General features: G+C 45.8%; 2 protein-coding genes across 3 annotated transcripts in view; one reads left to right on the top strand and one right to left on the bottom strand.

The window, feature by feature from the left end:
- Window positions 1–17,618, top strand: part of MTOR (mechanistic target of rapamycin kinase) — a 78,914-nt gene extending 61,296 nt beyond the window's left edge. For both annotated transcript variants that reach the window (XM_087702220.1, XM_087702219.1), the window contains 17 exons: window positions 631–729; window positions 815–937; window positions 3,184–3,366; window positions 4,598–4,732; window positions 4,844–5,018; window positions 5,812–5,947; window positions 7,512–7,659; window positions 8,405–8,527; window positions 8,774–8,856; window positions 9,429–9,501; window positions 10,281–10,355; window positions 10,684–10,819; window positions 12,408–12,473; window positions 12,919–12,999; window positions 14,265–14,345; window positions 15,251–15,356; window positions 16,802–17,618. In XM_087702220.1, coding sequence (XP_087558346.1) covers window positions 631–729; window positions 815–937; window positions 3,184–3,366; window positions 4,598–4,732; window positions 4,844–5,018; window positions 5,812–5,947; window positions 7,512–7,659; window positions 8,405–8,527; window positions 8,774–8,856; window positions 9,429–9,501; window positions 10,281–10,355; window positions 10,684–10,819; window positions 12,408–12,473; window positions 12,919–12,999; window positions 14,265–14,345; window positions 15,251–15,356; window positions 16,802–16,817 — 1,839 coding nt within the window. In that variant the 3' untranslated portion in view covers window positions 16,818–17,618. The remainder of the gene's footprint in view (window positions 1–630; window positions 730–814; window positions 938–3,183; window positions 3,367–4,597; window positions 4,733–4,843; window positions 5,019–5,811; window positions 5,948–7,511; window positions 7,660–8,404; window positions 8,528–8,773; window positions 8,857–9,428; window positions 9,502–10,280; window positions 10,356–10,683; window positions 10,820–12,407; window positions 12,474–12,918; window positions 13,000–14,264; window positions 14,346–15,250; window positions 15,357–16,801) is intronic.
- Window positions 17,238–22,424, bottom strand: LOC106555729 (F-box only protein 44). Its single transcript, XM_014074623.2, has 5 exons — window positions 22,182–22,424; window positions 20,516–20,693; window positions 19,897–19,992; window positions 18,196–18,328; window positions 17,238–18,079 (listed from the first exon to the last, which is right to left on the bottom strand). The coding sequence occupies exons 1-5, from the start codon at window positions 22,417–22,419 to the stop codon at window positions 17,795–17,797; spliced, it is 930 nt and encodes a 309-aa protein (XP_013930098.2). The 5' UTR covers window positions 22,420–22,424; the 3' UTR covers window positions 17,238–17,794.
- Between the last annotated feature and the right edge of the window lie 5,512 nt (window positions 22,425–27,936).

Raw genomic sequence — 27,936 nt, 5'->3', positions numbered from 1 at the left:
CTCTGCCTCCTGCGGGGGATAGTAGAATTTGTTTAGTGGCAGCTGCCTGGTTATACAGCTTTAAGAAGGGAAAGAATAATCTCCCCTCTCCTTAACTGGTTGCCACTGTGTAAAAAAGATATGGAGACTCTAGAAATAATGCAGAAAAGAGCAACAAAGATGATGAGGGGACTGGAGGCTAAAATATATGAAGAACAGTTGCAGGAATTGGGTATGTCTAGTTTAATGAAAATAAGGACTAGGGGAGACATGATAGCAGAGTTCCAATATCTCAGGGGCTGCCACAAAGAAGAGGGAGTCAAACTATTATCCAAAGCATCTGACGGTAGAACAAGAAGCAATGGGTGGAAACCAATCAAGGAGGGAAGCAACTTAGAACTAAGGAGAAATTTCCTGAAAGTGAGGACAATTAATCAGTGGAACAACTTGCCTCCAGAAATTGTGAATGCTCCAACACTGGCCATTTTTAAGATGTTGGATATCCATTTGTCTGAAGTGGTGTACGGTTTCCTCCTGCCTAAGCAGGGGGTTGGACAGAAGACTTCCAAGGTCCCTTCCAACTCTGTTATTCTATATTCTTATCTCTCCTTTTTTTTTTTTTTTTTTTTTTTTGCTCCCCTGAAAAATCAGGTGATCCCACAGCTGATTGCAAGAATTGACACACCTCGGCCTTTGGTGGGACGGCTCATTTACCAGCTGCTCACTGACATTGGAAGGTACCATCCCCAGGTGAGAAACACAGAGTCTTCACACAGACCACCTATCAAACTCCAAACTTTGATGAATTGCTCCTTTTTTCTTGTCCCTCCTATAGGCTCTGATCTATCCACTGACAGTTGCCTCAAAGTCAACGACAACAGCCCGGCACAATGCTGCTAACAAGATATTGAAAAATATGTGCGAACACAGCAACACGCTCGTCCAGCAAGCCATGATGGTCAGTAATATATAAACTGCGTCCTGCCATGTTTTTCCCACATGCAAAACCACAGGAAATGAACTGGTTCATTCTTTTATGCCCTCACACTGATTTTCGTCGATTTACAGTATTTTTCGGAGTATAAGATGCACCGGAGTATAAGACACACAAAAGTTTTGAAGAGGCAAATTATAAAGAAAACGTTTTTGCACTCTGCAAACCTCCTCAAAATGGTCCATTTTTCACGAAAATGGGCCCGTTTGTTTTTTTCTTCAAAAAAAGGACATGCATAGCCTTTAGGAGGCTTCTAGAGTGCTCCTGGCGCCGGGGACGGTGGGGATTGAGCAGAAAATGGCCCATTTTTTGCTCATTTCTGCCCTCCCCAGCCCCCAGGAGCATTCTGGAAGCCTCCTAAAGGCTATGCACGGCCATTTTGGTGAGAGGGGCGGGGTTTCGGGAGGCCAAAAATGCTGTATTCAGTGTATAAGATGCACCCAGATTTTCAGCCTCTTTTTTGAGGGAAAAAGATGCGTCTTATATTCTGAAAAATACGGTATATCATTTCAATTAACTTACTTTCCCAGTTCACTCCCAATTACTAGCTTTGCCTTTGTGGAAATGCTGCTCCTTTTTATTATTTTATTCAGTTTTACAAACACTGAGGTTTATTTATTTTTTTGTGCGTGCTTATTTATAGTATACGCAGTTTGAAAGAAATTCGATCAGGGCTCTGAAAGAGTGGATTTTCAAAAAGTTTCATATTTAAATAAAAAAACCAGTTTCTCCACTGAGCTTTCAGTTCCTGTACATATGGTTCTGCTCTGGCTTATTAACTTTTATAATCCTTATTTGGATAATCTCTTCCAAGCTGTTGCCCCTCCTCCGAATTGTAACTACTATATACTGGCTCCCTAAAGTCCACTTAAAGCAAGCTTGGGCAGAGAATGAGATCTTTTCCTAAAATCGGGGGAAACTGCCAGTCTGTCGTAAGCTCTCTTGCCTCTGTGCATACTCTCTGCTGTTGCTAAGACAAAAAATGGGAGGGGAACTTGCTAAAGGCCCTTTTGTTACAGAATTGTGTAATTGCTTGAATTGTGTAAGAAGCAGCTTTATGCGTCTCCTGAGAACAGTTGTGTGACTCCTTCTAGCAGTCAGTCTGGGTTAGATCTCTAAGGTTGCGGCTATAGCTGCTTCTGCTATACAAACTCTAGGCAGAAAGTTTGCTCTTGATTGAACAGACAGTTTTATGGTCTTTTATACATTACATGTTATACATTACATATGTGTGTGTGTGTACCGCATTTTTCGGAGTATAAGACGCAACGGAGAATAAGATGCACCACAGATTTGAAGAGGCAAATTTTTTTTAAAAAAGTTTTTGTACTCTGTAGACCTCCCAAAAACAGCCCATTTTTCGCTCATTTCTGCCCTCCCCAGACCCCAGGAGCACTCTGGAAGCTTCCTAAGGGCTATGCATGGCCATTTTAGTGAAGAGGTAGGGTTTCGCGAGACAAAAAATGCTGTGTATTTTTTAAGACGTGTGTATAAGACGCACACAGATTTTCAACCTCTTTTTTGAGGAAAAATGTTGGGGCTTATACTCCGAAAAATAAGGTAATACCTTTAACTTATATACAGTTTTTCACTTTACTAATGTTCCTAGGTACTCTTTATGTATTAATTATGTATCTAGTTTCTAGCCAATTATTTCCTCTCTATCTTTTAATTCCATGGTTAATTTATTCTTTTTTGCATAGTCGAACACCTTTTTTATTATCATTGTGTTCGAAGGAATGTTTTCTTGTTTCCAATTCTGAGCAAAAGTAATTCTGGCTGCGGTTATTATATGGAGTATGATATATTGAATTTCTTTGCTTAGGTTTCCCTTCATAATCCCTAGTAGAAACAGTTCTGGTTTCATCACTATTTTTTGTTCCGTAATTTCTTCTAACCATTTTTAAATTTTCATCCAATATTTCTTAGTTTTTAGGCAGGTCCACCACATATGGTAGAATGTCCCTCGTTCATATCAAGAGGATGTGTTTTCCCAATTGGTGTAGGTTTGAGATGCCAATCTTCCACTGCTGAGAGGGTAGTTTTTCCTTCAACCTGGCCTTGTTCATCCCAGCAGGGTGGGGTGGAGAACATAGAACACGCTTCAGTGAAGTGACTGAGCCTCCCATGCAGTTGAATGCCAGCAAAACCCTCCCCCCCTTTGCCTTTTAACCTCTCCCGGGGGGGCCTTTCCTCTTTTCTGCCACCAGGTAAGCGAAGAGCTGATCCGCGTGGCCATCCTGTGGCACGAGATGTGGCACGAAGGGCTGGAGGAAGCATCTCGCCTCTATTTCGGGGAGAGGAACGTGAAGGGGATGTTCGAAGTGCTCGAGCCGCTGCATGCCATGATGGAGCGTGGGCCTCAGACGCTCAAGGAGACCTCCTTCAATCAGGTAGCAACGAAAGAGAGAAACAAATCACATTGCAGGCTTACCCATAAAAAAAGAGATCGGAATACTGGCCTAAAGGAACAGCCTCCATCTGACATAATGAATTATGCAACAAAGATGATTAGGGGACTGGAGGCTAAAACATAAAGAACGGTTGCTGGAACTAGGTATGTCTAGTTCGGTGACAAGAAGGAGTGGGGTGACATGATAGCAGTCTTCCAATATTTGAAGGGCTGCCACAAAGAAGAGCCAATCAAGCTATTCTCCAAAGCACCTGAGGGCAGGACAAGAAGCAATGGATGGAAACTAATCAAAGAGAGAAGCAACCTAGAACTAAGGAGAAATTTCCTAAAACAATTAATCAGTGGAACAGCTTGCCTCCAGAAGTTGTAATAGAATAGAATATAAGAGAATTTTTTATTGGCCAAGTGTGGTTGGATACACAAGGAATTTGTCTTTGGTGCATATACTCTCAGTGTACATAAAAAGAAAAAAAATACATTCATCAAGACTCATAAGATACATACAACACTTAGCGATAGTCGTAGGTTACTAAATAAGCAATCAAATCATAGTAGGAAACAAATAAATTCATATAAATCATAGGGATACAAGTAGTATAGTTATAGTCATAAATGGGAGGAGGTAGGTAATAGGAAGGATGAGAAGAATAATAGTAATGCAGTCTTAGTAAATAGTTTGGCAGTGTTGCGAGAATTATTTATTTAGCAGAGTGATGGCATTAGGGAAAAAACTGTTCTTGTGTCTAATTGTTCTGGTGTGCAGTGCTCTATAGCGTCGTTTTGAGGGTAGGAGTTAAAACAATTTATGTCTACGGTGTGAGGGGTCTGTAAATATTTTCACAGCCCTCTTGACTCGTGCAGCATACAGCGTACAATGGAAGGCAGGTTGGTAGCCATTGTTTTTTCTGCAGTTCTGATTCTCCTCTGAAGTCTGTGACTGTCTTGTTGGGTTGCAGAGCCAAACCAGAGAGTTACGGAGGTGCAGATGACAGACTCAATGATTCCTCTGTAGAACTGAATCAGCAGCTCTTTGGGCAGTTTGAGCTTTCAGAGTTGGCGCAGAAAGAACCTTCTTTGCTGTGCTTTTTTGATGATGTTTTTGATGTTAGGTGTCCATTTTAAGTTTTGAGATATGATAGGACCTAGAAACCTGAAGGTCTGATCCACACAATCTGCCTACAAGCCCAAAGCAACTCTTTCCTTTCCTGCAGGCTTACGGCAGAGATCTGATGGAGGCCCAGGAATGGTGCCGGAAATATATGAAATCAGGAAACGTCAAGGATCTCACCCAGGCTTGGGATCTGTATTATCACGTCTTCCGGCGCATCTCCAAGCAGCTGCCTCAGGTCTGGGGAGAGAGGATCCTCATTTTCTGTGGGGATTTTTTTCCCCCATCTGTCCTTCAGAACACGTCCTAACCAGCTTCCTTTGCTTGCTTCCCATCTTGCCAACAACAGTTGACTTCCTTGGAGCTCCAGTACGTTTCCCCCAAACTCCTGATGTGCCGCGATTTGGAGCTGGCCGTCCCGGGGACGTACGACCCGAATCAGCAGATCATCCGCATTCAGTCCATCGCGCCCTCCCTGCAAGTCATCACCTCCAAACAGAGGCCGAGGAAGTTGACCTTAATGGGTGAGAAATTGGCTCTGACAAGCAAGGAAGCTTTGGGGGCTTCTCGGGGGCCTCCGACTTTGCTTGGTTTCTCTCAGCCACGACCGATTCCAGATGTATCCATTGCCGGCTCCCTCTTACAGAACGGCATCCAATTAAAAAGACATTGCGTTCAGGAAGAGCAAGCCGATGCAATGATTCCTTGGGCAGCCATATCCCATTCATGTACCTCTCAGGATGCAGAACAAATCAATTTCTTGTAGCTGTCCAGTTCACGAGCAGATGCCTTTAAGGAGGCAAATCAGTCAAGCAATAAAATGCATCCAGGCTAAGAAAGGGGAAGTGTTAAATTAATGGGTGTAGTGACAATTGAAGAAGCTCGGGAAGGATCAGCGAATGTTTGGCCTATGAGATTTTGTTTTATTCTAGTACATTTTGCCTTGTTCATAATTAACAAGGGCAGTGTGTGCTTATTATTTGACTGTAGGAACTTAACCAATGGCAATAGCGCTTAGACTTATATACCACTTCATAGTGCTTTACAGCCCTCTCTCAAGTGGTTTACAGTGTCAGCCCATTGCCCCCAACAATCTGGATCCTCATTTTATTGATGAAAGTTTGAGTCAACCTTGAGCCGGTGAGACTCAAATTGCTGGCAGCCGGCAGTCAGCAGAAATAGCCTGCAGTACTGCATTCTAACCACTGTGCCACTAAAGCAACATAATGCTACCCCTTCTAATTTGCCTCGGAGACAAGTTCTTTCTTGGTTCCATCAGTTTTACACACCTCAAGAGTGCCTTTTCCTTTTCCACAGGAAGCAACGGACACGAGTTTGTGTTTCTTCTGAAAGGACACGAGGATCTTCGCCAGGATGAAAGAGTGATGCAGCTCTTCGGCCTTGTGAACACTCTCCTCGCCAACGACCCCACTTCCCTCCGTAAAAACCTCAGGTGCCTCACCTGCCTTCATCCCAGCCAGCATAGATGGCTTGCTAAAAAGATGGGTGAAAGTCAGCAACTAATTATTCTAGTTCTAGAAACTAGAAATGCATCAGTCTCAGCCCTGAAAGTAATAAACTACCATATTTTTCGGAGTATAAGACGCTCCGAAGTATAAGACGCACCTAGCTTTTGGGGAGGAAAACAAGGGCGGGGGAGATCTGCCTCTGCCTCCCAGCAGTTTTCCTCCTTGCAACGAACAGCAAACAGTACAGAGGATGTACACTGTGGTGTTACATTTTCAGACTCTACTTGGTCAAATGCTGTTAAAATTGATGTGGCTTTCTGGAAGTATACGTTATTCTCTGCTATTTAAAAAGAAGATACAATAGCACTGGGCCTCTTCAGATCAAGCATTTATTTTAAAAGCTTCTTCATTTTGTTAAGTTGTCTAGAAGATTGATGTCTTTAAAAAAATAAGTCTAATAATTTGAACATTCTATAGGCATTTACAGTTATTGACTTACCTCCTTGCAGCAAAAAGCAAACAGTGTGATCAGCACAAGAAATTTTTTTTGCCTCTGCCTCCCAGCAATTTACCTTGTGCAGCAAACAGCAAGTTTCACTTTCAATTTCAGCAGGGGCCTCCCAATCATCAGCTGCTTCAGGCTGCAGGGATTGCCATAGCCTATTGCAGCCTCTGCAAGCCCAATTTTCTCCCTTTGCTGCAAGGAGGTAAATTGTTGGGAGGCAGAGGCCAAAGGGTGGGGGACGGTGGGTGGGTGGGGCTACGCACCTAAATTTTCACTCTCTTTTCGGTGGTATAAGGTGCGTCTTATACTCTGAAAAATACGGTAAAACATAAACTAAAATGAAGATAAAGGGCAACAAGTATCTGTCATTGTTTGCGATGACATGAATACAGTTTCATCACCAATATGTTTGGCTTTAATGCCAGCCTTGACCACCCCAATGCTAGGGGTGCTTATTATTCAAGGGGTTAGTTGTGCTTCCTACTTAGGGACATAACTTTGCAAATGGAGTCAATGAAGCAGAAGAATTCCGTTAACTAAAACTTATGGCATGATCCCTGCCAATGTGCCAATCAGAATTTGATTTTCTGAACCAGTAATTTGACCCTGGCCTACTAATGGGAACACATGGGATGGGTGGCATTGGCACCTGGAGCTGTTGAGCAAGTTATTAAACGGGAACGATACAGTGGAACATAGAAGCGGAATATAGAGGGGTTGTAAGAGAAGAGGCAACTTTGGTGGAGTTGCCATAACTTTACTAGATGCTTTTTTTGAATGCTGCGATAGTTAGCAATCCCATTTTAAGAATGAGAGAAGTAGCATGAAGTTGCCAATGCCAGCAGGGTCTTTGTGTGAGACCCAATTCGGCCATGATTACAGGCTGCTCCATCTAAGCCAACAGATTCTGCAAATTCACTAGGACAGTGCGTACTTTGGCCTCCAAGTGTGTCTGTGAGCACATTTGTTAAATCCCATTTGTCTGCGAGCGCAAATCCCAGCCTTTACAATGCGGATTCTCCTCCTCCTCTCTCCTTTTCCAGCATCCAGCGCTATGCGGTGATCCCTCTCTCCACCAACTCAGGCCTTATAGGCTGGGTGCCTCACTGCGACACCCTGCACGCTCTGATTCGAGACTACAGGGAGAAGAAAAAGATCCTACTCAACATTGAGCATCGCATCATGCTGAGGGTGAGCTCTGCCACTTGCTCAATCTTCAGAGTTTTGCAACTCATGTATTCTGTCCCTGAATCTCAGGCTGAGGAGACACAGCTTGATAGCCATACACAGTCCTCCCAAAGTTGCTTTTTCAGGAGGCAACCGAACTTTATGGTTTTTCTATGAAGACATTTCGTTTCTCATCCAGGAAGCTTCTTCAGCTCTGATTGGATGGTAGGGTATGGAAGGATTTACACTCCTTGCAGACAGCTGGTCATTTGCATCCTTTTAGAGAGTCGTTGAGGCCACCTGGAGGGTTCATCTGTGTCCTCAGAGTCACCTGAGTCGTGCAAATCAATGTGGAGCCTTTTTGGAACTGCTGAAAGGACTGTGTGGTAGACTGGAGATAGAGGATGTCATATCCCTCCCCCTCTGTTGAGAGTGGTCTGTTCTTTCAAACCAGCGGACCTCTGTGTCCAAAAGGTGGACTTTTCAGTCTTGAAAAGGGTGGCTTTTTCTTGGATGAGAAGCGAAACATCTTCAAAGAAAAACCAATCAGTCCAGTTCCCTCTTGAAAAAGCACCTTTGGGACAACCATGACCTGGAGGACCGAGAATCTCCATAGACATACACCGTTAGTTTTGCTCTCCGGAGCAGCGGCCACACCCAGTATCAGAATGGTTCCTGCATTTCTTTCCTACCTGTCCAAACTTTTTTTCCTCCTCCCTGAAAAAGGATATCAATGACTAATGGATGTTGTTAATCTGATTGTTCTTAGATGGCTCCTGATTACGATCATCTCACTCTAATGCAAAAGGTGGAAGTGTTCGAACACGCCGTCAACAATACAGCCGGTGATGACCTGGCCAAGCTTCTGTGGCTGAAGAGCCCCAGCTCAGAGGTACAGCTAAGGCCCATTCCTGTTCCTTCTTCCAAACCCTGAAAATGCTTCTGGTCTTCCAGTCAAGATTGGAATAAAATCTTGGATAAATTGACACACAAATAAAACAATCCACCCTGTTTTTACTTCCCATTTTCAAATATCTGTTTTAAGAGCTGAAAGAGCTGCTGTTCCACATTCTTTTCTAAAAGAAAAAAGAAAATACGTCCCAAATGGGCATAAATCACCCACTTTTTGTTTCGACAGGTGTGGTTTGACCGAAGAACGAATTACACTCGTTCGTTAGCTGTGATGTCGATGGTTGGCTACATTTTGGGTCTTGGCGACAGGCAAGTGGAACTAAACCTATTTCCCTAAAGAATAAAAAGGCATTCACAATCCCTGCTCTGTTCACAAACATCACCTATTAATAAATCATAATTCATAACAGTGATGCAGGTCAATTTGCTGAATTGTATGCAGTGCCCATAGATAAATACGAACTAAAGTTTGGAAAGAAACTTGGGTGTCAGAGTTAATCCCTTACCACTCAGCTATGGATGCAAGAAGAAAAATGAGATACATGAGAGAGAGAGAGAAACACCCTCTAATGACCACCTATATATAGACACATCTTAAAATGGTAAATGACTTGCATGGACCCCACCAGTCTTAAATAGGCTATACCTATACTGCTATATCATCCTTATTGCATCAGCTTACAGATTACAGTATACAACCTTACATCAGCTGGCAGCTATTAAATTCTCAGTACCTGACAAAGGGAATCAAAGAATTGAGCCGAGCAGAATTATGCTTTATTTAATCGTTTGGGGGGGGGGCTGGGGGGTTAGATATAGGATGTGACATTCTGAGTTCCTGCCACAAATTGTTCAGTAAATAGTGTGGTTCTTTCAAACAGGCATCCCTCCAACCTTATGCTGGACCGACTGAGTGGCAAAATCCTGCACATCGACTTTGGAGATTGCTTTGAGGTAAGCTGGTGAGATTTGCTTTTTAGAAAACGAAGCACTCAGTTAAGATAAGTTAAGAAAAAAAACTCCTTATTTCGTATCCACTCAGGGCTGAAGTGACATGACACACAGAGAGACCTAATTTTTTAATGTTAACTTAAATATGGGCAATTCAGGGTTTTCTGCTGTGGGAAAGTATGAGCTGAACCCAAAAAGGAGTGAAGATCAGGAAAGACATTGAATAGAAGATAAGCCAGAACAGAACAGAATAACAGAGTTGGAAGGGACCTTGGAGGTCTTCTAGTCCAATCCCCTGCTTAGGCAGGAAACCCTACACCCCTTCAGACAAATGGTTGTCCAACATATTTGTTAAAACTTCCAGTGTTGGAGCATTCACAACTTCTGGAGGCAGGTTGTTCCACTGGTTAATTGTTCTCACTGTCAGAAATTTCTCCTTAGTTCTAGGTTGCTTCTCTCCTTGATTAGTTTCTACCCATTGCTTCTTCTCCTGCCCTCAAATGTTTTGGAGAATAGCTTGACTCCCTCTTATTTGTGGCAGCCCCTGAGATATTGGAAGACTGCTATCATGTCTCCCCTAGTCCTTCTTTTCATTAAACTAGACATACCCAATTCCACCAACTATTCTGCCATCATTTTGCTCCCTACTACCATGGTCCTGAAATCAGTTTGGCCAACTTAAATGAAAACCTCAGGAACCCGAACCACAATCCTTCCTGAATTCGATGCCTTTCAGCACTCACTGTTCCTGTCTTTGAAGCCTTTCTTTGCCTGGATTTTAGGTGGCGATGACCCGAGAGAAATTCCCTGAGAAGATCCCTTTCAGGCTAACCCGGATGTTGACCAACGCCATGGAGGTAAGCCAGATCCTACAACAGGGGTGTCAAACTCAAGGCCCAGGGGATGAACGTTGCCTGCAGAGTGCTTAGATCTGGTCCATGGGGCCAGCCTGAAAACAGCAAAGGACCAGCCCACGATGCCTCTACCAGTGAAAACGGAGCTCGGGAGGGTCGGAGGCTCAAGAAGCTTCTTCAGGTCTGAAGTTTCAGTTTCTCGGATGAGAATAGAAACGTCTTCAAAGAAAAATCTGAAGGTCCAGTTGCCTCTTGAAAAAAGCACCTTTGGGACAACCATGACCATGTCTCAACTGACATTCCCCCCCCCCCTTTTCTTTCCCCCCACCAGGTCACAGGCTTAGATGGAAACTACCGAATCACCTGCCACACCGTGATGGAAGTCTTACGAGAGCACAAAGACAGCGTCATGGCCGTATTAGAAGCCTTCGTATACGACCCCTTGCTCAACTGGAGGCTGATGGACAGTAGGTTGGCCGGAAATGAATAGACAGTGGCTGGGGGACCCAACAGACCTGAACCACCTCTCTCTCCCAGGCAGTACCCCCAAAATCAGCTTAGAATACAGATTAGTCTAAAAACCAAGAATCTGATTACAAGTTACCTGACTCACCCATTTTTAAAAATAGCATATGCACCAAAGATATTGTGTATCAAATTATAATTGGACAATAAAGAATTCTACCCTAGTCTATTCCATTCCATTCCATTCTATTCTGTATTCTATTCCATTCCATTCTGTATTCTATTCTATTCTGTGTTCTATTCTGTATTCTATTCCATTCCATTCTGTATTCTATTCCATTCCATTCCATTCTCTATTCTATTCTATTCTGTATTCTATTCTATTCCCTATTCTATTCTGTATTCTATTCCATTCCATTCTGTATTCTATTCTATTCTGTTCCGTTCCATTCCATTCTGTATTCTATTCTATTCCATTCCATTCTATTCTCTATTCTATTCTATTCTCTATTCTATTCTATTCTCTATTCTATTCTATTCTCTATTCTATTCTATTCTATTCTCTATTCTATTCTCTATTCTATTCTCTATTCTATTCTATTCTGTATTCCATTCCATTCTGTATTCTATTCTATTTTCTATTCTGTATTCCACTCCATTCCATTCTGTATTCTATTCTCTTTTGTATTCTATTCTATTCTAGTTTTTATGAGTTGCAGCTCCCTACGTCAGGTGCCAGTCTGAGCTGTAGCTTAGGAAACCACCTGCTTTCTAATATAATTCTGTCCATTGGAAAAGGGTGTTACCCAATACTTGATTTTGGCTAGCATAGAACTAACATGGCTCTCCTCTTAACAATCCCTGTTCACGTAAAGAAACAGACAATTTAGGTGGTTGTTTAATGACAGGTAGTCCTCAACTTACGCCCGCAATTGAGCCCAAAGTTGATGTTGCTAGGTGAGAAATTCATTAAGTGAGTTTTGCCCGGTTTTTTACAACCTTTCTTGCCACAGTTGTTAAGTGAATCATGGCAGTTGTCAAATTAGTCACACAGTTGTTAAGGGAATCTGGTTTCCCCCATTGACTTTACTTGCCTGCTTTGTGTGAGTGGCTTGCCGACCATGTGACCGAGTGGGAGTGGCTTGCCGGCCATGTGACCGGGTGGGAGTGGCTTGCCAGCCATAATCAGGGTGGGCGTGGCCAACTTGTAAAATGTGGTGAAACTCACTTAACAACGCTCTTGCTTAGCAACCAAAATGTTGGCTCAGGAACTCTGGCATTTGAAGCACGCAAGTCTTAAATCTGTCAAGTTACAAGACCCTTGCACCCCTAACCCTTTAGGAAAAAACCCCCCAGGGGTATTCAAACTTGACAGCTTTAAGACTTGTGGACTTCAACTCCCAGAATTCCTCCTCTCGCTCTTCATCTTGATGATGTGCAGACGGGCGGGAGGGAGGGAGCTGGAACCGGTTGTAAACAGCACTGTAGATTTGTGGAACCTCTTCTATAGAAGAGGTTAGGACTGACAGGAACCCACCCCTGGCGTGGGGGGAAGGGAAACTGGAATGACCCCACTTTCTTTCTTTGCAGCAAACACCAAAGGTAATAAGCGATCTCGGACCCGGACAGATTCGTACTCTGCTGGCCAGTCAGTCGGTGAGCAGGGACCAAGGCGTCCTCTGTTTTTCTCTACGTTGTGTTGAATGGGCACAATATTTGAGTTCCCTCTCCTTTCTCTAATTTGGCTTAAGCCGCGGCAAGATGGAAGCACCAACGAACGAGCCAACATTATTTCTTTGCAAAGCTCTTCTTTTGACCCCTTGACCTTTTCCCCTCTGTTGAAGGGGAAGGGAGGGCAGCCCTCGGAGTCCCCATGGAGGCTTTGGGGTTAGACCACATCTCATAATCCCCCCTAAATGCCCTAAATTCCCCCTGTCTTTTACCATCTTGGAACACAGAGTCTAATTCCTAAATTCTGTCTCTCTCTCTCTCCCAAGCAGCCTATACCTCTTTGCCTGCTTGAATCCATCTCAATGTAACACAAGGAAACTCAGGAGCAGAATATTTTGTCTTTATCTAACCGCTTTCCTCCTTTTTAAAGAAATGTTGGACAGCGTGGAACTGGGTGAAACAGCTCACAAGAAAGCTGGAACAACAGTGCCTGAATCTATCCATTCCTTCAGTAAGTTAGAGGGCCTGGTTTTTTCTTGTTTGGGATCCATTTTTAATGGATCCCAAACAACACATCTCTAAAATTGTTCTGCTTCAAAATGTATAACATAAAACAACTTACTAATAAAAAGATGAATGGTCACATTCGTGAGGGGTTCGATTACCCCTTTATAAAGTTGTTCTGCATTAAGGGCCACCACAACATTTCATGGTGGCAGGTTCCACATTCCATCTTTCATATAAAAGTATCTTATTCTGTCCTCAATTTACTTTTGCAGTTTCTTTGAGTAAACTAATGTTATAAGAAGAATAAAACTAAGATCATGGCATCCGGCCCTCTCCATTCCTGGCAAATAGATGGGGAAGAAATGGAGGTAGTGACAGAGTTTATTTTCCTGGGCTCCAAGACTACTGCAGATGGGGACTGCAGCCAAGGAATTAAGACACTTGCTCCTGGGGTGGAAAGCTATGGCAAATCTAGACAGCATGTTAAAAAGCAGAGACATCACCCTGCCAACAAAAGGGCGCATAGTCAAGGCTATGGTTGCCCCAGTTGCAATGGATGGCTGTGAAAGTTGGGCAATAAGGAAGGCTGAGGACCAAAGAATGGAGGCCTTTGAACTCTGGTGCCGGAGAAGACTCCTGTGAGTCCCTTTGGACTGCGAGTCCCCTGGATTGCAAGGTGATCAAACCGGTCAGTCCTAGAGGAGGTCAACCCTGGCTGCTCTTTAGAAGGCCAGATCCTGAAGAGGAAACTCAAAGACTTTGGCCACCTAATGAGAAGGAAGGAGGACTCCCTGGAGAAGAGCCTCATACTGGAACGATGGAGGGCAAAAGAAGAAGGGGATGGCAGAGAATGAAGTCGCTGGATGAAGTCAATGAAGTAGTCAGCATGAGCTTAAATGGATTCCGGGGGATGATAGACAGGAAGGCCTAGAGGAATATTGTCCATGGGGTCGCAATGGGTCGGACATGACTTTACAACTAACATGGAGGAGGAGGAGAAGAAGAAACCATGTTGTTTGGCTTACAATTGAAAAGCCCCCAGTCTTGCCTTTCAAAGAAAATTATCTGGTTCCTCTTTGCTTTGTTAATATACAAGGTTGGAGTGTTCAAAACTGGACTATGGATAGGATCATTTCCCCCTTTAATCAGAATCGAGAAAACTGACTTTTAAGGATTCTACCCAAGATGCAAATAAATGGATAGCTCAGAATCTTCAAATTTAACTATGGCTCACCTTCCCCCCCCCTCTTTCCCCCCCCTATCTTTTAGTTGGGGATGGCCTCGTGAAACCAGAAGCCCTAAATAAGAAAGCCATTCAGATTATCAACAGAGTCCGGGATAAACTCACAGGTAAGTTAACTAACCTGTGCATCATTTGTACAGGACTCCTGTCACAAACAATTTGCAAGTTTTAACTATCGTCCAGGAGGATGATAGTGAAAAACGTGGGGAGGAGGAGAGAAGCCAGAAATAGGTGCACTTAGATGATGCTGTAAAGATCAGAAGAGAAAATGAGGGAGTCAGTCAAGACTTGATGGCAAAGGTTGAATTCTAAGTGCTCACATCCATCAAGTGTGAAAACTCCTTATCCAGAAGAGGAAGAAAACTGTTATGGCCCGCCAGTGGAGCTGGCAGCAGAGTCGGAGGTTGGGGAGGAACATGGGCCAGTCCTGGAGTCTGGGGAAGGCTCTGTGTCAGAGGCAGAGAGGGGGCCAGGGCTGTCTGACACTTATCAGCTGCCTTCAGTCAGACATCAGTGAGGCAGACAAACAGCTGGAGCCTGTTTCCAGTGTGCACATGCGCAGAGTTGTCAGATGAAGGGAACGGCTAAAGAACAGGGCTTGGGAGTAAGGCTACAGGTGAACGATGAATGGCTCCTCCCAGAGGAAATAAAAGAGGAGCGAAAGGGGAGTGGAGTTTGCAGGAGACAATTAGTTCGCTTCATTGGTTCCTGACTCTCTCAGACTCCTTGCCAAGTTCCGCAGATATCGGCCTGGCAGCTCTCCAAGCCAGAGAAGGTCTGTGACTGTAAATCCTCCCTGGAAAGACTTTGCTGGATGTGAATGAGCAGAATTCACAGTCAGTTAATAAAAGGGGTTTTGTTGGGACCAGGAGTTGGCTTCTCTTGTTCTAGGTCAGAACAGAAAACCTTGATGGAATGGTTCTACTGGTTAGTCTTTGTGGTGATTACACTGCCTGTCTTGCTGAGAAAGGCCCATGTTCCCTAACCCCCCTCTTGTTTGTCCCTTGCCAAGGACGAGACTTCTCCCACGACGAAACCCTGGACGTGCCCACCCAGGTGGAGCTCCTCATTAAGCAGGCCACTTCCCACGAGAACCTTTGCCAGTGCTACATTGGATGGTGAGTGTGCAGGGGGAAACTTTTCAGCCCAGCCGGGGAAAGGGCCTGTGGCTGGCCCACGGAAGAGAATCAAATTGGCAACTGTTATGGGTAGTATAACATCTCAGGCTCAAGCAGGGGGTTGGACTAGAAGACCTCCAAGGTCCCTTCCAACTCCGTTACTCTGTTTGCAAGTAGTCCTCGGCTTACGATCACAACGGAGCCAAAAATTTCTGTGGTTAAAGCGAGACATTCATTCAGTGAGCTTTGAACCCATTTTACGGCCTTTCTTGCCTGTGTTGTTAAAGTGAATCACTACAGTGGATAAGTTGGTAGCCCCGGTTGTTAAGTGAAACCGGCTTCCCCCTTGACTTTTGCTCGTCAGTAGGTCGAAAAAGGGATTGCCGCCTCTCATTTGAGAGGAAGCTTCTAGTCAGTCGGCCTGGCTGCGGAAGGCTTGATCCTGAACACGAGTCCCTGTTCAAGCCATCTCTCTCTGTCTCTCTCATTGTCACAACGAATCACATGCCTCATACTTTACTTCTTTTCCACTGTTGAAGATCCAAAAGCACCACTCTTGGAATTAAAAAAAGTTCTTTTCCTCCTCTTGTTTAGCCTTCTAAGCCTTCCTTCCCTGCCTCCCTCCTTCCTTCCCTTTCTCTCTCTCTTTTTCCTTCCTTTCTTCCTTCCTTCCTTCAGGGCTGCATCTCTCCTGTCCAAGCTTCATGAGCTGGCAGTGGGATGATTGATCCTTTCCTTTCCCTTCCCTCACCTACCTTCCTTCTTCCCTCCCTCACCTTCCTTTTCTCCATTTATCTTTCCCTTCCTTTCCCTCACCATCCTTCCTTCTTCCCTCCCTCACCTTCCTTTTCGCCATTTATCTTTCCCTTCCTTTCCCTCACCATCCTTCCTTCTTCCCTCCCTCACCTTCCTTTTCTTCATTTATCTTTCCTTTCCCTCACCATCTTTCCTTCTTCCCTCCCTCATCTTCCTTTTCTCCATTTATCTTCCCTTTTGCCTTCCTTCCTTCTTTCTTCCCTCCCTCACCTTCCTTTTCTCCATTTATCCTTTCCCTTCCTTTCCCTCACCATCCATCCATTCTTCTTCCCTCTCTCACCTTCCTTTTCTCCATTTATCTTTCCTTTCCCTTCCTTTCCCTCACCATCCTTCCTTCCTTCTTCCCTCCCTCATCTTCCTTTTCTCCATTTATCTTTCCTTTCCCTTCCCTTCCTTTCCCTCACCATCCTTCCTTCCTTCTTCCCTCCCTCACCTCATTTTCCTTTTTCCCATTTATCTTTCATTTCCACTTTTCTCCTTTCCTTTCCTTTTTCCCCACTTTTTCCATATCTTCCTCACAAATCCCCAGGGAAAGCTCAATGGGACTTCAAAAGCAAAGCTGTCCCAGTTGTATAGGAACTCCCCGCCAGGTTGTTTGACTGCTTAATGACTGCTCCCTTCTCCTCCAGGTGCCCTTTCTGGTAACCGAAGGCCTGTGTCCAACCCTCTTCCTGGCTCCCTCTCTAGCCTCTGGTGTCCCCACGGGGCTCTTTCCCGGAAGCGATGGGGAGTAAAGATGGACTCCAGCTTGAGGGTGGAGGGAAAACAGTTTTTCTCAAAGTTTGGGAGTTGTGGAGGAGGAAAAAAAAAAAGGAAGGCTTCTTTTACAAGACACAACCTCCGAGACACAGCTGGGTAATGCAGTCCAGCCATTTCTGGGCCTCGATCACCTTGTTTCAGGTGTGGGAAAGTGAAGAATGCCTATGAACCAGCCGTTAGTTCACCTGACTGGCCAATAGGTAGGCCAGCCGGACTGCAGTTGAAGTTTGTGAAGCCACAATTGCAGCATGTTTTTTAAGAATGCATGGAATGGCAACTGTAGTAGCAGCAATGAGCCGGCAGGAATAGGGGCCTCGCAGAAGATTTTATTATCCAGGCTGTTGCCATAACAGCCCAGAAAAATGAAGGGACAATAAAGTACTTTAACATTGAATGTTACAACGTTTGCAGAGGAGGTAGAAGAAAATAGATCCTTTCGGAAGGAAAAGAGAATTCAACCTCTGGTAGAATATCCACCTATTTTCCCACTATTTTTGCTTGTGTTCTTACCCTTTGTGCATTTGGAGGGAGAGCAAAAAGTAATTGTGAGGCGTTCAAAAGCTTTGGAGGGCAGTGGTTTTCCCAAATATTGCAAGCGAACTGCACAAACTGTTTTTGTGTTTCGATGCCTTGTGGTAGCCTAATTATTATTATTTTCCGTGCCCAATAAAGTCCATCCTGTCGTAACTGTCTGGATGCTGGACGTGCTTTCTTTTTAAAAATGCTCTTATTTTCAGAGGGAATGAGAAGGAGACAACTTCCTCTGGGCCACTTCACCCCCGTTACTTCGCTTTTAACTTTTCTGGGGGAAGGAAAAGGTTTGCAAGGACACACCTCGGTTATTGCGTCTGCTTACGAAAACGTTACAAATGGATGTAGTTCCCCCGGCAGGGACACCTGCTGAAGTGACAGTGTCTAATCTCTCGGCCGTGTCTGTGGTACAGGGCCCTGTCTAGGGAAAACGGTCCAACGGTGACGCTCGTTTTGGTAATCCTCATCCTTGGGGATTTCCCCCTGTCTTTGGCCATTTTCAAGCACTTCATGAGTTTGGCACCAAAGCTCGATTGCTGCCAGTTGAAATTCAGGCCTTGGTGCTGAAAAAAGATGTGACGGATTCCAGGAGGGATGTTGTGAAAACCATGCGAGACCTGCCAAAGAGAGAGAGAGAAGAGAGAGGGAGCCAAGGTGAGTTGCCTTTGAGACGAACCTCAGCGCCGGGTTGGGAAATAAGGACAACCATTCCAGGAGATTCCCCCTCTCTTACCTGGCGCCATTCGTTATTGTACTCGGAGTCGTATTTGTATTTGTTCTTGGAATGATACTCTCGGATGACTTTGAAATCCTCGGACAACAGCTTCACACTCAACTTGTAATGGCTGTTGAAGCTGCTGTAAAACCTATTGGGGGGGGGGAAAGCGGAGAGGCATGGTTTGAAGCCAGCACATCCTTGTCTCAGGATGTCCAGGCAAGGCTTGGCCAATGGCTTGCTGGAGGAGAAGGAGCTTGGAGACCGAACAATACAACAGACTGGAGCTCCAGTGCCAATTCCGGCCAGCATTCCTGGTCTCCAAACTCTTGCCATTTGACTTGGTTATGGAATAGCACTTATATACCTCTCTAAGCAGTTTACAAATGTCAGCCTATTGCCTCTAACAATCTGGGTCCTCATTTTACCCACCTCGGAAGGATGGAAGGCTGAGTCAACCTTGAGCTGGTCAGAATCAAACTCCTGGCTGTCGGCAGAGTCAGCCACGTAGGGGTCATAGCTGAGGTCTGAGCTCCCAGGTTTGGTTGAAGTTTGGCTGATGCAGTGAAGGGGCTTGTTGTGGCTGAAGTCTAATCCTACCTTTGTTCAGACCTTGCTGTAGCGAATGTGCTTATGAATAGAGCTATCTATCTCTCTATCTCTGACAAGTGCTGACATCTGTTGAGGGCTATTAAGGAAGGGAGGGGCTGCTTTCCAAGAGCATATTTCTCCATTTCTCATCCACGGAAATATAATAATCTGCCTTTTTAACATTTCTCAAAATATTTCATTCTTCTAGGAGAGGGATGGGTGCTAATTTTCTACAGGTTGACTTCTACATATGCATCTTTAAAAGCTACCAGTTGCTTGAAGTAGAGGTTCAAGCAATCCTGCACCTGGGCAGGTAACAGCCAGGGAGGACTTGGGTCTAAATCTAGAGCTTTAGCAGCTTGTTGCCTTAGGAAGGTAAAACTTTGCAGAGCTGGCCTTGCAATCCAGATCTAAGCAGGGAGACCACCTCAAGCCCATATTTTTATATCTCTTAACATCTGTTGTGGCCCACCAGCGGAGTCGGACAGTGAGGAGGTTGGGGAGGAAGATGGGCCAGTCCTGGAGGCTGGGGAAGGCTCGGACGAGGGCTCTGCGCTGGAGGCAGAGATGAGTCCGAGGCTGTCTGGCAGGGATCAAGTGCCTACGGAGCTAGACAGCAGTGAGGCAGAGGAACAGCTGGAGCCTGTTCCCAGTGTGCGCATGCGCAGAGCTGCCAGAAGAAAAGAACAACTCAGAAATAAGGGTCAATTTGGGAGTAAAGCCACAGGTGGAAGGTAAATGGCTCCTCCCATAGGAAATAAAAGAGCGAAAGGGGAGTGGGCTTTTGCAGGAAACAATTTGTTCGGTGTTTAGATTCATTTCAGGAGTGTGAAGATCTGTCCCTGAATCTCAGAGACTCTGTGCCCAGTCTTTCCTAGCACAGCACCTCAGTTGGAAAATATTCACATGGCAGCTTTCCAAGACAGGTAAGGTCTGTGGTCATAAATATTCCTTGGAAAGACTGTTTGCCAGGCCTTGGCTGAATGTGAATGAGAGGAATTCCCATTCGTTTAATAAAAGCGGTTTTGTCGGGACCGGGACTCTGCCTCCTGCTTTCTGGTCAGGACAATGCCTAGTTGCCTACGTTTCCTGCTCCCTTATGCCAGGAGCTGATGTTCTGGCCCTTACCAATCCTTCACCATAATTGTGGGTCTCCCGTCATCCATCAGCTGATCCCAGTAACCTTCATCCTTCAACGTGATGAGCTGAGACTTTGTGCAGAGCCTACCGGAGAAAGTACCACAATTCAGAAACACAATCCTGCACTTCTGGAGGTTGGAGAGCTTCGTCGGGTTAACAGCCTGGGTTTTACGAGACTTTGGTTACATTAGAGCAGAGGGAACTGGGGTCTAATTGGGCGAGACGGGCCTTTTTTTAAGTTCCTAAACACTGAACGGGAGCAAAAGACACAGAGGCATTTTCAACCGTAGCGTTTAACGAACTGAAAAATCAGAAGAAAGCAGACAAGTCATTTGGGATAGAGCAGAATTCACGCGGCCTGATTTAAATTACATTAAATGGGATCATCCTTCTTTGGCTCGGAAAAATGTTTCCGTGGAACAATCTTAAAATCAAAATTCTTGCTAGGTGGGTGGAATGAATCCATATAAAGTGAAACTTCCCCTTTCTATCATTTTGAGAGAAGGAAGTCTAGCTTGCCTGGCAGAAGGCCACAAATTCCCACGGTGACTTCCCTTCCCCCCCATCAATTAAATGTCCGAATAAACGTCACGATCCTCCTCCTCACCCATTGTACACAGCAAAACATTTTTCAACCTCTTGATAGGGTATCCATTCATCTTTTACAAAAAGATTCCTCTGAAGGAAGTCCCAGGACTGCAGCTTTGCGGAGTCTTTTTCAAAGACATCTTTAATTTTCCACTGTCCGTTTGAAGGCGTGGCCGTATCCCAGAAGTCTAATCCGTCTGTTAGAAAAAGCCACAGGAAGTCAAAGAAGAAGCACCACACGCTCCCTGCCCCATTCACACACTTATTTCTCTATAAATCGGACTTTCTTAATGGGATGAGCTGCAGGTTGCTCGAAGTTGGCCTCAAGCGTTGAGGTTGAGTTTTATAAAGGGCACAATTTGCGTTCATCCTTTCTGCTAAATCGGCTCCATAGGGGGAAGAGTCAAAGAGTGAAAATCACAATGGTACAGAAGTTCGGCGGCTCTTGAAGACAGAATGAATATTAACTTCATTATTTACACAAGGGTCTCTTAATTCATATCAGTCCCCGGGGCCGTAGAAGACCCCGGTCAAAATGTAAAAGGCCTGTCCTCAATGGTAAAAAGATCTATAATTTATTATTAGCAAGACCACTGCTTTCATTTGAAAATTATTATTTTTCCCCTGATGGTGAACCTATGGCACATGCCTGTCCAAAGTGGCAGGCGGAGCCTCTTCTGGGTTTCTGGTGCGCATGCGTGCGTGACGGCAAGCTGGCCTTCGTGCATGTGGCAGTGCCAGAGATGTGAAGAGCCAGCCTTCTATTTCCTGGCGTGAGCATGCACCTTGGCCACCTGATCGTCACGCGCACATGTGCCTCATTTAGACTACTCGGCTGCTGTGCATGCGCGTGCTGGAAACCAGAATTCATTTTCCGGCGTGCGCATGGCCCCTTGGCAGCTGCTCTTCTAGGTTGCGGGCAAGACGCGCCCGTTCCCTTTTCGGCACTCTGTGCCGAAAAGATTCGCCATCCCTGCCCTAGAGGCTTCGGGCCCACTCAACCATCCAGCTGCAGAAAGAGAGAGAAAAAGAAGGAAAGGCGTATCAGTGGAGGTTCTCCGTCCTCCAGGTCCTGGTTGTCCCAAAGGTGCTTTTTTTCAAGAGACAACTAGACTTCCTTGTTTTCCTTTGAAGATGTTTCTCTTCTCATCCAAAGAAGCTTCTTCCGCTCTGACTGAACGATGGGGAATGGAAGAATTTGTACTCCTTGCAGACAGCTGGTCATTCGAAGGGGAGGGGCGCAACATCCTCTATCTCCAGTTTACAACACAGTCCTTTCCGCAGTTCCAAGAAGGCTCCACACCCATTTGCACCACTCGGGTGACCCTGAGGACACAGAGAAACCTCCAAGGGGCCTCAGTGACTCTCTAAAAGGAGGCGAATGACCAGCTGTCTGCAAGGAGAACAAATCCTTCCGTTCCTCACCATCTAGTCAGAACTGAAGAAGCCTCTTGAGTGAGAAGCGAAACGTCTCCAAAGAAGAATAAGGAAGTCCAGTGGCCTCTTGAAGAAAAGCACTTTGGGAGAAGGAAAGACAGTTCCTCGGACTTTTCGCCCACCTGGGTGGCCTTTGGCCTTTTGCTTAGAGCAGAGCTGTCCCCCTCTTGGTCTTTGGAAGCTATCGCAGACCCCAGAAGGGTCGTTGCAACCCGGACACGCTCTCCCCTGCTTGCAGTGGGACTCACCTTCACCACAAGGGTTCTTGATTAAGTTCCTCTCCAAGTGGCAGAAAATGTAGAAGGTCTTTGGCATCCTCAGGCCAGCGTCCTCCTCTTGGTACTTGCGCCTCCATAGGGAAGGGGTGTCCAAGATGTCTCGCCACCGTGTACAAACCAGCCGGCAGTTCCAGATCAGCTCCTTGATTGGGAGCAGGCGGAAGACCGCCAGCAAAATGTCATCCGGCAGATCTTGAATGCTTGCCATGGTTTTTTTTTGCCAAGGACAACTAGAGAGATGGACACGAGAGATGAGGAAACACTGCGATGGGCCACTGGAGAGCAGAACCCCACCTAGATGTGGGAATCGATCCCAATTAGACAGATGGTCTTGCAGCTCCCTTTCAACCCTATCCACACTGGCCTTCACCTGGTCTCTCTCTTTCTCTCTTCGCCCTCCATCCTTCCCCTACTTTCCTTCAGCCTCCCCCAAAGCTCCTTAGTTCTAGGTTGCTTCTCTCCTTAACTAATTTCCACCCGTTGTTTCTTGTCCTGGCTTCGGGAGTTTTGAAGAATCGCTTGGAAACCCACCCAGCCCAATCTCTTCTTCTGTGTCAATCCTGAAAGCTGAGCTCTGGAGCGCAAAGAAAGGAAAGCTTTAAAGTAACATCTCTGCGAGGAACTAAAGTGGAGGGGGACTTTGTCCGGGCTCTTCACTCTTGAAGATCCAAGTTCTGGATTTAGAAGTCCCACCCGCTTGGCTTGCCCGATGGTGGTGGGGCTCCAGCTCTCAGCTGAGAAAGGCTGGGGAGGGGAGGGGGTTTACCTGGCTTGCAAGGAAGAGGCAGGAAAGGAATTTGTGCCCCCTCCGGGCAGGAAAAAGCTGCCCTCTCCAGTCCCGATCAGCAACAGGGTGCCGCAACTCAAGTATAACTTTGCTAAGATGCGGAAGAGAGGAAGGCGTTGCCTGCTTTGCTGTTGAAGAGGCTGGATGGGGGGGAGGGAGGTGGGGGAGAGAAATGGAGCAGTAGGGGCGTGAGCCTGTCAGGCAAGGTTCCTGCTCACTCAGTGACGCATGCCCTCCCGTCTCCCATCCTGGTCCAAAAGCTTCCCGAATGCTGTGGAAATTTACTAGGCAGTGACCGCCACTCGCTCCCAACGGGGCATCGTTCCAGATGTTTAACGTCTCAACTTGTGAGCAGAGCCAGATCATAAAGTGGAAAGCGTCCATGAGAGAGAGAAAGAGAAAGAGAAAAAGATGAGTGTGGGTGTGAGTGAGAGAGAGAGAGAGAATGAGAGAGAATGAGAAAGAAAGAAAGAGAAAAAGATGAGTGTGTGTGAGAGAGAAAGAATGAGAAAGAATGAGAGTGAGAAAGAAAGAATGAGTAAGTGTGTGAGAGAGGTGTGTGAGAGAATGAGAAAGAAAGTTGAGTGTGTGTGAGGAGAAAGAGAAAGAATGAGTGTGTGAGAGAGAATGAGAAAGAAAGTTGTGTATGTGTGAGGAGAATGTGAAAGAGAAAAAAATGATAGAAAAAGAATGAGAAAGAAAAAGAAATGAGAGAATGAGAAAGAAAAAGTGAGAGAAAATGAGATAGACAAAATGAGAAAGAATGAGTGTGAGAGAATGAGAAAGACTAAGAAATAAAGAAAAATGAGAAAGATAAGTGTGTGAGAAAGAAAGAATGAGAATGTGTGAGAGAGAGAATGAGAAAGAAAGTTGTGTATGTGTGAGAATGAGAAAGAGAAAAAGAAATGAGAGAGAATGAGAAAGAAAAAGAATGAGAAAGAGAAAATGAGATAGAGAAAATGAGAATGTGTGTGTGTGAGAGAGAGAGAGAGAGACGGAGGGAGGAGGATGCCAAGGGACGCTCTCCCTTCTTCCCTGCATCATGATCCCCTCTTGCGGCCACCACACAGGGGGGTGAGAGTGGGGCAGGGGAGCCTGGAAAATAGTTCAAACCCACCCACCCACGCCCCTCCCAAGCTTTGTCCTAACTAACCAGCTGTGAAAACAGGCATGAAAAGAGAAGAGCGGCTGTGGAGCATGGGCGGAGGGCAGGCAGCAGCTGGGTGGGGAAAGGCAGGGTGGGAAAGGTTCCCGGTGCTGATTCATCACTCTTGTGGCATAAATTAAGCTGAGTGTCCCCCTCCCCCTTTGGTGGCTTTAAGACACCTCTTCCCTGGGGGTGCCCCTCCCCCCCTTTTACCTGGTTGGAGTTCAGGAAGAAAATTTTCCGAAAGCCAGACAAGGAATAATGGATGGAAACTAAACAAGGAGAGATTCAACCTGGAAATAAGGAGACATTTTTTCTGACAGATCAACCAACCCATGGAACAGAAGTTGCCTTCAGAAATTGTGGGCGTTTCATCACTGAAAGCTTTCATGAAAAGACTGGACTGCCATCTGTCAGGAGTGGTGTAGGGTCTCCTGGTTGGGCAAAGGGTTTGGACTAGATGACCTACAAGGTCCCTTCCCACTGTTAATCCGTATCTGTCAAAGTAATGGGTAGGACTGAGCAACAAAGATGATGAAGGGACTGGAGGCTGAAACATTGGAAGAACAAAGTTTGCTGGAATCGGGTACCACGTCTAGTTTAATGAGAAGAAAAAAAAGGATTCAGTGGGATTTGGGGGAGGGGGAAACCCCCAGGGAAAGGGCGTCTTAAGAGCCACCAAAGGGGGGGTGGGTGGGCAGCCAGCTTAATTTATGCTAACAAAAACTGCTTGCATCAGCACCTTTCCTAGCCTGCTTTTGGTTGCATTCCAGGGACTGTATAGAGACCTCAATGTTTGAAAAAGTAGATAGCAAATTCCCATGCCAGGAGTTAAAGTGGAGGATAGATGAAAGCTACAGGGAAAAATAGCAATAGCAGTGGACTTATATACCGCTTCATAGGCCTTTCAGGCCTCTCTAAGCGGTTTACAGAGAGTCAGCATATTGCCCCCAACAATCTGGGTCCTCATTTTACCCACCTCGGAAGGATGGAAGGCTGAGTCAACCCTGAGCCGGTGAGATTTGAACCGCTGAACTGCTGATCTAGCAGTAGCCTGCAGTGCTGCATTTAACCACTGCGCCACCTTGGCTCTAACCACCTGTTAGAATGAGAAAAGCTCATGGTTTTAATCTGAGCCTGGGAAACTCAGATTGACATATCCGAGGGGATTTCTCCCGCCCACCTGCCGTACCTGACCTCATCCCAACATTGTTTTCATATTGCTTTCTTAGGCATCTCAAAGCAGAGACATCACCCTGCCAACAAAAGTGCATATAGTCAAGGTGACGGTTTTCCCAGCTGCAATGGATGGCTGTGAAGGTTGGACCATAAGGAAGGCTGGGCGCCAAAGAATGGAGGCCTTTGAACTCTGGTGCTGGAGAAGACTCCTGCATTGAGTCCCTTGGACTGCAAGGCCATCCAACCGGTCAGTCCTAGAGGAGGTCAACCCTGAATGCTCTTTAGAAGGCCAGATCCTGAAGAGGAAACTCAAATCCTTTGGCCACCTGATGAGAAGGAAGAAGGACCCCCTGGAGAAGAGCCCCATGCTGTGAACCATGGAGGGCAAAAGAAGAAGGGGACGACAGAGAATGAAGTGGCTGGCTGGAGTCACTGAAGAGGTAGGCGTGAGCTTAAATGGACTCCAGAGAATGGTAGAGGACAGAAAGGCCTGGAGGAACATTGTCCATGGGGTCGGACACGACTTTGCAGCTAACAACAACAACAAGGCATCTCATGGACAAAATTCTTCAGTGACTCGAGGTCAGCAGGCAGCAATTTCATACCCCAGGCTTCCCCTCCTCCTGCAAAGCAGCCCAGAGTTTCATGGATCGGCTCCGGACATCAGCAAGGTGAGTCACCGAGGCTCCCCAGAAGCTGCTGCATCTGTTCTGCAAAGATAGAAAGGAAATGATGGAGCTTGGAGATGCTACCACCACAGTGAGCATCTTTATGACAGCAGTGTTGGCGGAGAAAACCTTTGAGTCTGCTTTCCAGAGGCTTTTTAAGGCAGCAACCCCCTCAAAAAACGTTTTGGGTACCAGGGACCGGTTAGGTGGAGATTTCCATGGACCAGAAGAAGAGTGGTTTCGTGGGCTTCCTGTATCCCATGGATGGTACTTCGCTTGTTTGCGTGGCCTGGTTTCTGGCATGCCCAGTGCTGGTCCATTGATCTGGACTTGGGGACCCCTGTTCTAAGGCATGTATGGTGGAAGTGTCCGAGTCTGAAGGACACGAGGTTGGGGAAAGGCTGGCCAGAAAAAGCAGAGCTCTCGGTGGAGAATCCCTGGGTTAGCTTTCACGTCTGCCTTGAGCTTCACTTTCCGTTGCTGATCCCTGTGGGAAAACTGATGCCTTTCCGCCCACGGAGTTCCCAAAACACATGATCAGGAAGCAGAGAGTCAAGGACAGCCGATTGCTATCCTAGGACTTTCCGTTCTGGCTGTAAACATTCAGGCAACCATCAGTGAGCAAGGAAGAGTCTCTCCCTATATCTTTCTTTCTTGGACCCTTGCTTCCTGATCAAGTAGCTCTAATTTTGCAGGTTTTCAGGGAGACCCTGACCCATCTTTATGCCGGCTCCTGTTTGATTGCAAATCTCTTCCAAAAACTCTACTCCCCCCGCTCTAGTTCCTGACACTTCCTCGCGCAAAGGTAGAAAGATGCAAAGAAAAGTGACAAAAGAAAGCATTGGAGATGTTGCTAATTCCCTGAGGTCTGTCTGGCCAGGGAGGAGGAGGAAGAGACGGAGGAGGAGGAAGAGGAGGAGGGAATTCCTGATTCATTTGCATAGAATGACGCAGGTTGTTTGATGTCACATGGACACAACAGTGGAGCTGTTCTGTTTTGATTCCTGGATGTTAACGCCCTCTGGGGAACTCAAGAGCTAACGAGCCACTTTGATGGACTTTGGATTTATTTTGCACTTCGAACTCTTGATACGGATGGTTTTGGGGTTTTTCCATGAATTTATAAAAGGCTTCTAGGCACAGCTGCAATGAGAGAATGAGCTTCTAAATAGCAGCCACTGGAGGAGAGCCTCATGCTGGGAACGATGGAGGGCAGAAGAAGGAGACAACAGAGAAGGAGGTGGCTGGATGGAGTCACGGAAGCAATCGGCCTGAACTTAAATGGACTCCAGAGGATGGTAGAGGACAGGAAGGCCTGGAGGAATGTTGCCCATAGGATCAGAGTCGCGATGGGTCAGACACGACTTCGCAACAAAGAGGAAGAGTGACCCTCTGCTTCAAAGTTTTAAGAAGCTTTAGCCACTTTTCCTGAGCATTAAAACTTGGTTTGCAAGCTAGTGTTCTTTCAAACAAATGCAGAGTGCCATCTTCCTTCGAAAATAAAGCTGGGCTTGCTTGCTAGCAATTAAAAATTAAACCTCACTTGTTGCATAACTTTCAGCCCTCAGTACAGGTTGTCCTCAACTTAAAACCACAATTGGGCCCCAAAATTCTGTTGCTAAGTGAGTTTTGCCCCATTTTATGCTTTCTTGCCACAGCTGTTAAGTGAATCACCACAGTTAACAAGTTAGCAAACTGGTTGTTAAGTGAGTCTGGCTTCCCCATTGATCTCACTGGTCAAAACCACAGGACCTTGGGACACAGCAACGGTGATAAGTATGAGTCAGTTGCCAAGCATCTGACTTTTGATCCTGGGGATGCTACAAAGGTCGTAAGTAGGAAAAATGGTCATAAGTCCCTTTTTTTCAGTGCTGTTGTGACTTTCAACGGTCACTAAATGAACTGTTGTAAGTCAAGGACTACCTGAAGATTAGCCACTAGGCT

The sequence above is a fragment of the Thamnophis sirtalis genome, unplaced genomic scaffold (genome assembly GCF_051295495.1).
Source record: "Thamnophis sirtalis isolate CommonGarterSnake01/CBP01778 unplaced genomic scaffold, rThaSir2_p1.2 scaffold_15, whole genome shotgun sequence".
In the NCBI taxonomy this organism is placed as follows: Eukaryota; Metazoa; Chordata; class Lepidosauria; order Squamata; family Natricidae; genus Thamnophis; species Thamnophis sirtalis.
Note: the sequence above shows the minus strand (reverse complement) of the source record. Positions and strands in the feature narration are given on the sequence as shown.